This window comes from Carassius carassius, chromosome 47 (genome assembly GCF_963082965.1).
Source record: "Carassius carassius chromosome 47, fCarCar2.1, whole genome shotgun sequence".
Classification (NCBI taxonomy): domain Eukaryota; kingdom Metazoa; phylum Chordata; class Actinopteri; order Cypriniformes; family Cyprinidae; genus Carassius; species Carassius carassius.
Window position 1 is genome coordinate 7,656,463 of NC_081801.1, and position 10,841 is coordinate 7,667,303.

The 10,841-nt window shown below is 35.9% G+C and overlaps 1 protein-coding gene across 2 annotated transcripts; it reads left to right on the forward strand.

Moving 5' to 3' along the window:
- Positions 1–5,895: 5,895 nt before the first annotated feature.
- Positions 5,896–6,981, forward strand: LOC132130802 (progonadoliberin IIB). Of its 2 annotated transcripts, XM_059542617.1 has the most exons (4): positions 5,896–6,029; positions 6,295–6,434; positions 6,570–6,653; positions 6,757–6,981. In XM_059542617.1, the coding sequence occupies exons 2-4, from the start codon at positions 6,297–6,299 to the stop codon at positions 6,793–6,795; spliced, it is 261 nt and encodes an 86-aa protein (XP_059398600.1). In that variant the 5' UTR covers positions 5,896–6,029; positions 6,295–6,296; the 3' UTR covers positions 6,796–6,981. The 2 variants fall into 2 exon arrangements, with proteins under 2 accessions (XP_059398600.1, XP_059398599.1); XM_059542616.1 differs by lacking the exon at positions 5,896–6,029 and having other exon boundaries at positions 6,149–6,434.
- The last annotated feature ends 3,860 nt before the right edge of the window (positions 6,982–10,841 follow it).

Consider the following 10,841-nt stretch of genomic DNA (forward strand, 5'->3'; position numbering starts at 1 on the left):
GTTCACAAAAACTCCGCTAAATGAGACAGACTGCCAGCGCAAAGCAAAAGGGAATGAGAATCCTTTGGCTGGCAAGCACGAGAACACGTTGGTGCTGAAGATGCAAAGAAAACACCATTAGAGATGCCTTCTTGAATATTTTGTAATATTGCTCTTGTTAATAAGGCCCTTACCCATTTCTCTCAGTGTAAATATGCTCTTGTATTTTTGTTTCGTTTCGTTTGTTTGGTTTTAGAAGCCGTTTTTAGTGTGACCTTAATATAGTTTACTGGTATATAAATGCATATATGAATAGCGCTATAGAGACGGGCGTGAAAGAGAGGTAGCAAGATTAGGGTGCTTTTCACTGGGTGTTTCAACAAGAACTTCCTTCTATCTCTGCAGTTGAGTGACTGAAACCTATTTGAATGGCAGCTTAATCCCACTTGCCTGTAGCTACATAGCACACAACGTGGTAAAATCAACCAATCGTGGTGCTTGAGCGATTGTAAATGCGTGCATTCGCAGAAAACCCTTCACTGTGCTTTTCCATTGTTTGCTGTAGTGACAGATATCATTTTGAGTGTTTTGACACACTCACCGAGTCCATTTTTTTTTTTTTTTTTTGCTGGGACCGTTTTTTGCGGTGTGACTAAGCATCACTTAGATTTGAAAATGTGAAGTGTCAGTTTTGTTAGATAGTGTGCCAGACCCGACTTGTTCTGCCTTGGTCCAAACTAGACAATGGTAGAGGAAGATAAGATTAAAAAGACAAAAAAAGAGGAAACCCAGAGAAATTCATTTTTTCTTTTGATGTTCTGTTCCCTTTTTGAATCTCACGGGGGTTTGCGTCAAGTTTCATTCCATGCTTTTTTTACACAAACATCTTTTCTTGTCAAGATCACTCTAAATCACTTCCTGTATATGCAAATGTAACCAAGAAAGTGATGTTTACATGTCCAGATGTCTGATAATTGGCCTTAACAATTGTGCTTGACAATAAGGTTTCGGTGTTACAGGCATTTACTTTTCCTTCATTTGAAGATAAATGATCCCATCGGCCCACCTACTTGCAAGGTACTGGTGCAAAGTTGATCCAGAAAGTTCTAGTAGATATGACCCATGATGGCCTGATCATCTGTTCCTGCCCATGTAAAGGACTTCAGCCGTCGTGCCGAAGTCAACGAGCCCTTTCCAGCTCCACTGAGCCAGATAGATTGATAAATTATACTTTCAGCCGTCAGCGGTTCTCCAAGCAAAAAGAGCAGGTCGATGGTATGAATGAGGATGTGTATTGTCGTTTTAACTAGTGAAAACATCTAAAGCAAGTTATTTTCAAGCGACTTTTTATGTACCGGTAGGTTAAGCCCTATTAACCTGTAGGTTAATGTATTGACAGTCACCCATCTGTCACATTCCATGTTAAAAGGGTTCTCAATGGAGACTGTTTTTTTTTTTATATTATTACAGATCCATGATGTTCTGAATTATGAATTACGGATTTCTATTACAGCTTTCCGTGGGCTTCATCTTAAGATATTCCATGAATTTCTAATGGATTTGCTTGAATATTGTGTGAGTCGACCCTTTCCACATGAGACACTGTGCCAATAGCAGCAGGAACCTTCTTCAGAGGTGGGAAAGTGCCTCTTCAAGCTTATTGCCGCCTGCTCGTTTGTAGCCCATGTTCTCCCAATCCATTGGGACATTGTGGCCCGTATGGCGTATGATAATCTGTAATGGAACCCAAATAGTTACTTGGTTGGTTGCTGTTTTTGAAGCTTTTTTTTCTTCTTCTTTGCTTACATACTATATAAAACCATTCTGGAGGAAGCACCAGACTTTAGGTCAAGTTCCTCAAAATCTAAGCTCTTAATGTGCGGAGAGCAATCTAGTTCTTCTGGTCAAGAAGGGAAGCCACATGTCTGGTAGCTCACTTCATTCTTCTGTCGAATGTGACATTGAAATGGCCTGCTTGGATAAGCAAAAGATGACAACAAGACGGAAAAATAAAGGATTCTGCTCTCCAAAAATCCCATGGAAATTGAGGATTTTGTCTGAATTCTATCTCTTTGATCGGATCGTTTCTAAATCTCAATTTACAGCCTGTTTTACATTCCATAAATCCTAAAAACGTCCCCGTTTATGTACCCTTCTGTACATAATGTAAGGTTATTTATATTACATTCCTATCTGTTGCCTTGGTTTTGTTTTATTTTTTTATTTTACTAGGTTATTTTTTTTAGATACTTGTATATTAAACTGTACTGGGACCATTTTGAAACATATTAGATTTTTTCCCCATTTTAAATTCGGTATTATTGTCTTAAAATCTTAATTTTTTAATTTACATCTGTTTTTTTTCTAGTGTTTTGTTATTCAAATTTGAATATATATGTATATATAATTATATATATGATGCAAATTATATATAATTATAGAATGCCAAATGGCCTTTCTAAACAAGATACTGTTCAAACCTAATAAAAGTGCTTGAGATTTTATCTGCAGTCATTTTACTTTGTGTAAAATCTCTAAAACATTAGAAATACATGTATACATATGTAATAATTACTCTATACCATTCAAAAGTGTTTTTTTTTTTTACTTTTATTTGGTGAAGATGTATTAAATTGATCTATAGTGACAGTAAAACAAATATAGCCTACATTAAATATACATTGAACATTAAAAATATCAAAGCAGCACATTATAAAGATTTCTGAAGGATTATGTGACCAGGGGCGTAGCCATCTTTTCACAACTGAGGGGGACAGAAATCACACACACACACATATATATAAATGTGCGATTTCATTACAATATAACATTTCTATAATCTATATAACCTAATAGTCAACAGTTTTTTTAACAGTAAGATTTTTTAATGTTTTGAAAGAAGTCTCTTCTGCTCACCAAGTCTGCCTTTATTTGATCCAAAGTACAGCGAAATATATTATTTAAAATAACAGTTTTCTATCTTAGTATATTTTAGTATATATTTTTTTTATAAATTATAAAAATTAATACTTTTATTTAGCAAGGATTCTTTAAATTGATCAAAAGTGATGATAAAGACATTTTTTCACAAGAGATTTCTATTTCAGATAAATGCTGCTCTTCTGAACTGTCTGTTCATCAAAGAAACCTGAAAAAATTCTGCTCAGCTGTTTTCAACATTATCATAATAAGAGTTTTTTTTTCTTTCTTTTTTTTAGCAGCAAATCAGTATATCAGAATTATTTCTGAAGGATCGTGTGACTGGAGTAATGATGCAAAAAAAATTCAGCTTTGAAATCTCAATAAATTACATTTTGAAATATATTCAAATAGAAAACAGCTATTTTTAATAGGCTAGTAAATATATTGCAAAATTTCACTGATTTGCAGTACTTGGATCAAATAAATGTAGGGTTGGAGAACAGAAGAGAATTAAAAAACATTAACAAGCTTACTGTTCAAAAACTTTTGACTGGTAGTGGATACTAAAGGCAACTAAATTTTCTCTCATTTCTAGCTTTTCTTTTTTTGGCTTAGAAATCTATAACTGCTGGACAATAACAAATAATAATGATTTGTTTATATACTACAAACACTTGTTATCACACAATAAGATAAAATAGTTTCTATACTGTAATATATGCATTGTCAATTAGCACTGCATTGCTCTTACACTTTATTTATCACCTGCTGGAGATTTTTTTGGACTTGAAAAAAAAAAACAAATCCGAAATCAACTGTTTTCATACAGACGCTTTTGCCCATATTAGGAATTTCCTGTTATGACTTTCTGCGCGAGAGCGCCCTCCGGCTTCGAGTATGAATGAAACACACACTGCACGAGAGTTTATCACTCCGTTATGTTCATCTCGCCTTTTCGGTCCGAAAAAACATCAGGTCATGCGCAGACTATCCTGTCTCTTTGAGTTTAAATCTATATTTATTCACACCAGCTCTTGAAAACCTCTATATGAACACACTTGCCCGAAAAAGTGCGGGGGACGAATTTCCGTGATACTAAAAGTGGGGGGGACACGTCCACCGCGTAATCTACGCCCCTGCACGTGACACTGAAGACTGGAGTAATGATGCTGAAAATTCAACTGCCATCACAGAAATAAATTACATTTTAAAATGTTAAAATAAAAAAACTATTGAAATAATATTTGACAATATTACTGTTTTGACTGTGTTTTAAACAAATGCAGTTTTGGTGAGTGTTTTCTCGGTGAGGCTTGATCCCTGAGGGGACATTCCAGGAGAGAGTCACGTCACCTTGTCTCCCATCCTTCCTGGCCCTTTAAACCTGGTGTCTGACCTGAGATGTGAACGGATTATCACTGGAGACCCCGCTGCGTGTTTAAATGCCATTTGACAAGAGTTCAATCAGATCTTGAAACTCTGTGATGAGTCAGTCGTACACCGTCCGTCACACTCTTTGCTCTGATCCCCGAGGGAAGACTTCTGTGTAATTAAGACCAAAGTCAGGCTGGAGTGTTTGCACAGTGTTTTTCTCTCTGGGCCACCGTGCGTTTCATGCGGGTCGGGGGTCACAACTGATGGATGTGAGGTCACACTGGCCACTTTTTACAGCTTAGAGGAAATGAGCTAGACATTTTCTTTCGTAATAGGACATGCTCATCAAGAACGTGAGATATTGGGGTCACTGGAGTTGCCAAGTTTGAAAAAAAAAGAGAGAGAGAATATTCTATATATGTACGATAAATATCGACAATGTTCCAGTTTAGATGGCTGGTGGCACAATAAATGTAGAAAAATGTAGAATTTCTTAAAAGCCTACACTTAACTGTTCATTAATATATAAATAAATAAATATAATGCTGATCTTTCTGCTGATGAAGTTTCTGTTCATTAAAACGTCCTGAAAGATGACATCATAATTTCCACAAAAATATTCAGCAGCACAATTTTTTAAACACTGAGTATTAATTTATAAAAACATTTTTTTTAAATTAATCTTAAGCAGGAAATCAGCATATTAGATTGATTTGATTGATTGATAAGATACTAAAGACTGCAGTTATGGCTAGTGATAATTCAGCTTTGCCGTCACACAAATCAGTTACGTTTTAAAATATATTCAAATATGTAGAAAATACTTTTTGTGAATTTTGAATCTTAATAATATTTCACAATATTACAGTTTTTACTGTATTTTTAATTAGCTAAATGCAGCATTGATGAGCATAAAAGACTTCTTTTCTTTTCTTTTATTTTTTTAAGTCTTAATCAAAAGTCTAACTTTTCAACAGTCGAGTTAGTGTATATTCTCTTTTCTTTCTTTGCCTGGTTTTTAAATGTTTACTATTGAAAAAGATTAAATTTAATAATGAAATATGTGTGTGTGTGTGTGTGTGTGTGTGTGTGTATATGTATATATATATATATATATATATATATATATATATATATATATATATATATACATATTTTGATTAGTTTCTTTTAAATTAAATTGCTGTCTAAATAAAATTCTAGATATACAATTATATAATGATTAAATAAATAAATAGAATCACTTATATTCATTTTTTTCTCTTTGCTTTAAATTGCACTTTGGCTCATTCTTGGCCATTGTTTTGAAGCTGAAAATATGAATAGCATCAAATGTACGCGTTTGTGACGTAGTTGAAAAATGTGTATGGGTGCAACTTGGGATGTGTACATTTACATGAGTGTTTTGTTGGAGAAAGAGGACACTGTCCCGTGGGGGTCAACAATGTTTGGAGATGATAATTGGAATTGAGCTCATCTTCCGCATGCTCTCCTCCCAAAGGAACCGAAATGACCAAGCAAAGTGTTTGAGGACTGAGGAGGTCAGTGTGTGTGTGTGTGTGTGTGTGTGTGTGTATTTAGACAGGGAGGGAGATCTGGTGTGAAATATAAACTTTGAGGAAGAGGAGGAGGAAAATCCCAGAGAATGAGCTCAGAAGCTCGCTGAACTGTTCACTTGAGGGAAACAAGATCATATCAGGATTACCAAGACTTCACAGTCGAGGAACTACTACAGAAGACCCTTCAGATACAAGGTAATAACAATGTTTAGTTTTGCTTTTAGATTGTCTTTGAAAATTTGATTTTGTTGTTATTAAGTGACAGTAAATCAGAGAGAATTCTTTAGACATTATGGTTTCCATTGTGCTTTATTGTCTCTTAAACATCATCACCATCATACTTTTCTGTCAAACATTTTTCCTGAAATTGTTATGCTGGTTAAACCTAGACATGAAGGTGTAGTTACTGGCCCCTCACTTACTCTCCATTTGTCTCATCAGTCTCTGTTCTCTTTCTCAGTTATGGTGCACATCTGCAGGCTGTTTGTGGTGATGGGGATGCTGATGTTTCTAAGTGCCCAGTTTGCCAGCTCTCAGCATTGGTCTCATGGCTGGTACCCTGGAGGAAAGAGAGAGATAGACGTTTACGATCCTTCAGAGGTTTGTGAATATTTCAAAAATATAATTCTGGCAGAAAGAACAATACTGTTAGAAAATGACTGTCTTTTGTTTATTGAAAGGTGTATTTTGTTGTGCTAAGCCATCATGTTGCTTTCTATTTTATATTCAAATCAGGTTTCAGAAGAAATCAAACTCTGTAATGCAGGGAAATGCAGCTTCCTGAGACCCCAGGGAAGAAACATTCTGAAGACAATACTGGTGGGTACAGGTGTTTTGGCTTATAGCCTCATAGGTAAATAATCATGATGGGGATATTGTGAATATTTCTCTAAAAACTTGACTAACTTAATGGCTTTAACAGCTGGACGCCCTCATACGGGATTTCCAAAAGAGAAAGTGACACCGAGATGACGCATCAGCCCATGTCCAGAGAACCATAATTTCCAGCAAACACATTAGGCCTGCATTTGCATCCAAGTTATCCTGTGATATTTTATTGATTTCTTCATTTTTTGTATATGTTCCGTATTTTTGTTCGCTTCTCATAGCCATTTTGAGTTAGTCTATACTGCCAGCACTATGTAAGCATTTGCAGCAGTTCCTACAATAAAGGCTTTATTTTGGTATTTTGTTTTAATTGTTCAGTGTCTTCTTTAATTAGCTCTAGGTACACAGATTTTGCAAAAGACAAAAGGAGAAAATTGTTTCTAAATTACACTGTCAATTTAAACATAAAAAATATCTGTTGTCAACTGCGTGTATAAGGCTACAACTAACGATTTTTTCATATTAAGAGTAGGCCTACATGCATTTTTTGTCTGTTTAGGCAGTTCTCCAGTCAATGATTCCAGCAACTGAAGACATTCCAAAGGAAAAAAGATCATGCGGAAGAAAGACATGCACAAAATTCAAAATGTGCACATTTTCTTATTCATCAAATAACTGAACACTCACAATCATTATTTTTGTAATACAAATTTAACTCTTATGTGACAGGATGGGAAAGGAAATAAGGAGTTTACTTTAAAGTTGGCAAGCACCCAAGTTTCATTTCTGCTGACTACAAGCACAGACCTTGAAAAATGAAAGAGCATTTTGTTCACTATACTGGTAACTAGAATATTCATTGCAATAACACACAGAGGCGTAGCACCAAATTCTGGGCCCTGTATACTCTCAATGTCAGTGGGCCCCCTACACATGCCATTGTATGATGCGTGTTAGCAAAATGAAAATTAAATTTTGAATGAAAATTTTTTTTTTAATTATTTGAATATAAACAAGTATAAATAGTGTTTAAATCTATAATCAAATCAGATTATAGTAATCACTGGTTCTTTCATTCACCACCTGAATGGATGCATTTGGTCTACTTGTGCTCAAATACCTTTAAACCTTAGGCTACATCGGGTTCGTTTGTGTACTAACATTTTGATCCCTATACTGATGCAAGTTTTAAATTAGAAACATTTATTTTTGAACAGGAGAACACGAGACAACTGTACTCTCAGAAACCAATCAAATAAGCTAAGCCTGCCATAATGAAAAAAAAGTCAACTATAAAGGAATAACCTTTCAGTTTTGTAAATCCCATTAATTCCCTTATATTCCTGTTAAATCCCATGGAAATTTTGGCTTTGATAACATCATGAATTTATTGAGCATTGACTATAGCTTTTAAGCACAGCACTGTTTGTTTCTGAAACTGGTTAATGTTGGCAACCTGACGTTAGGCCTGGCCCATAATTTACTTACAGCAACAAGCAGCCTGGTTGACAAACTAAGCTAAAGATTTAACATTAGCATACATACATTAGCAGCAGCTGTCTGGAGTTGACTACGTTAATTTTAATTGGATGTAGGTGCATAACAAGCAAACTCAGTTCACCTTTTGGAAAGAAAGCAGTCATCAGCTGCTTCCCCTCATTCTGCCTCCTTTCTTTTTCCTTCAAGTCTTTCTTTTTTTTGAAAGAAAGACAGGAAGACCGCTCAAGACAAGGCCGCTTGCCGGACTAAACCTTTTTTTTGGGGGGGGGGGGGGGGGGGGGGGGTCTGGCACTGAGTTCATTCTCTCAGTTGGTGTTATCAATATATTTTGAAATGAATAATGACATCAATTGGAGGGCCCAATTAATTCGAATTAGGCTACAAAAAAAATAAAAAAATGTACAAAAAAAAAATAAAAAATATTGATGGGATTTCAAAGGGCCCTCTCCCTAGACGGGGCCCTGGGTAGTCAGGTCCACTTTTCCCCCAACTACCACGCCCATGATAACACAGATGACTTTTCTGTTTTCTCGTGTGTTGTAGGCATTTTGGTTTCACTATGGGACAATTACAGAAATAGCTCAGCCAAAAAATAAAAAATAAAATAAAAACAGATCCCGTATTTTAGCTTGAAGTAATGGTTTGAAGTTTAAATAAATGTATTAGGCCTACTTGCTGGAATGCTACAATTTCTACAAATCTGTTCTGATGAAGAAGCAAACTAATCTAAGTCTTGGTTGGCCTGAGGGCAGGTACATTTTCAGCACATTTTCATTTTTGGTTGAATTATTCATTTAAAGATTTTTTTTATTTGATTTATTATTATTAATTCCCAGTGTGTTTATTCATATATAAGTTCCACCTCTTGAGCCACAACACATTTTGTTATGGTTGAATACATCCTTAACAAATCCAAAAACATTTTCCCATAGCTATCAGATGTAAAATAATACAATCAAGAACGATCAAAAAAATATATAGATACAACCCGAATTCCGGAAAAGTTGGGACGTTTTTTAAATTTTAATAAAATGAAAACTAAAGGAATTTCAAATCACATGAGCCAATATTTTATTCACAATAGAACATAGATATGTAGCAAATGTTTAAACTGAGAAATTTTACACTTTTATCCACTTAATTAGCTCATTTAAAATTTAATGCCTGCTACAGGTCTCAAAAAAGTTGGCACGGGGGCAACAAATGGCTAAAAAAGCAAGCAGTTTTGAAAAGATTCAGCTGGGAGAACATCTAGTGATTAATTAAGTTAACTGATATCAGGTCTGTAACATGATAAGCTATAAAAGCTTTGTCTTAGAGAAGCAGAGTCTCTCAGAAGTAAAGATGGGCAGAAGCTCTCCAATCTGTGAAAGACTGCGTAAAAAAATTGTGGAAAACTTTAAAAACAATGTTCCTCAACGTCAAATTGCAAAGGCTTTGCAAATCTCATCATCTACAGTGCATAACATCATCAAAAGATTCAGAGAAACTGGAGAAATCTCTGTGCGTAAGGGATAAGGCCGGAGACCTTTATTGGATGCCCGTGGTCTTCGGGCTCTCAGACGACACTGCATCACTCATCGGCATGATTGTGTCAATGACATTACTAAATGGGCCCAGGAATACTTTCAGAAACCACTGTCGGTAAACACAATCCACCGTGCCATCAGCAGATGCCAACTAAAGCTCTATCATGCAAAAAGGAAGCCATATGTGAACATGGTCCAGAAGCGCCGTCGTGTCCTGTGGGCCAAGGCTCATTTAAAATGGACTATTTCAAAGTGGAATAGTGCTTTATGGTCAGACGAGTCCAAATTTGACATTCTTGTTGGAAATCACGGACGCCGTGTCCTCCGGGCTAAAGAGGAGGGAGACCTTCCAGCATGTTATCAGCGTTCAGTTCAAAAGCCAGCATCTCTGATGGTGTGGGGGTGCATAAGTGCATACGGTATGGGCAGCTTGCATGTTTTGGAAGGCTCTGTGAATGCTGAAAGGTATATAAAGGTTTTAGAGCAACATATGCTTCCCTCCAAACAACGTCTATTTCAGGGAAGGCCTTGTTTATTTCAGCAGGACAATGCAAAACCACATACTGCAGCTAAAACAACAGCATGGCTTCGTCGTAGAAGAGTCCGGGTGCTAACCTGGCCTGCCTGCAGTCCAGATCTTTCACCTATAGAGAACATTTGGTGCATCATTAAACGAAAAATACGTCAAAGACGACCACGAACTCTTCAGCAGCTGGAAATCTATATAAGGCAAGAATGGGACCAAATTCCAACAGCAAAACTCCAGCAACTCATAGCCTCAATGCCCAGACGTCTTCAAACTGTTTTGAAAAGAAAAGGAGATGCTACACCATGGTAAACATGCCCCGTCCCAACTATTTTGAGACCTGTAGCAGAAATCAAAATTGAAATTAGCTCATTTTGTGCATAAAATTGTAAACTTTCTCAGTTTAAACATTTGCTATGTTATCTATGTTCTATTGTGAATAAAATATTGGCTCATGTGATTTGAAAGTCTTTTAGTTTTCATTTTATTAAAATTTTAAAAACGTCCCAACTTTTCCGGAATTCGGGTTGTAAGATTCTGGTGTATTTCCCAGCATTAACGTCAGACACCATATGTGGCTCATCAAGTAAAGTAAGTAGGAGGGACCTAAAACAATGTAACATG

Bases quoted from the DNA above. Each gene is read 5' to 3' on its own strand.
- LOC132130802 (XM_059542616.1), top strand. From the start codon at position 6,207: ATGCTGGTTAAACCTAGACATGAAGGTGTAGTTACTGGCCCCTCACTT. The intron at 6,435-6,569 runs GTTTGTGAATAT...TATTCAAATCAG, and splicing joins ACGTTTACGATCCTTCAGAG to GTTTCAGAAGAAATCAAACT. The intron at 6,654-6,756 runs GTGGGTACAGGT...TGGCTTTAACAG, and splicing joins ACATTCTGAAGACAATACTG to CTGGACGCCCTCATACGGGA.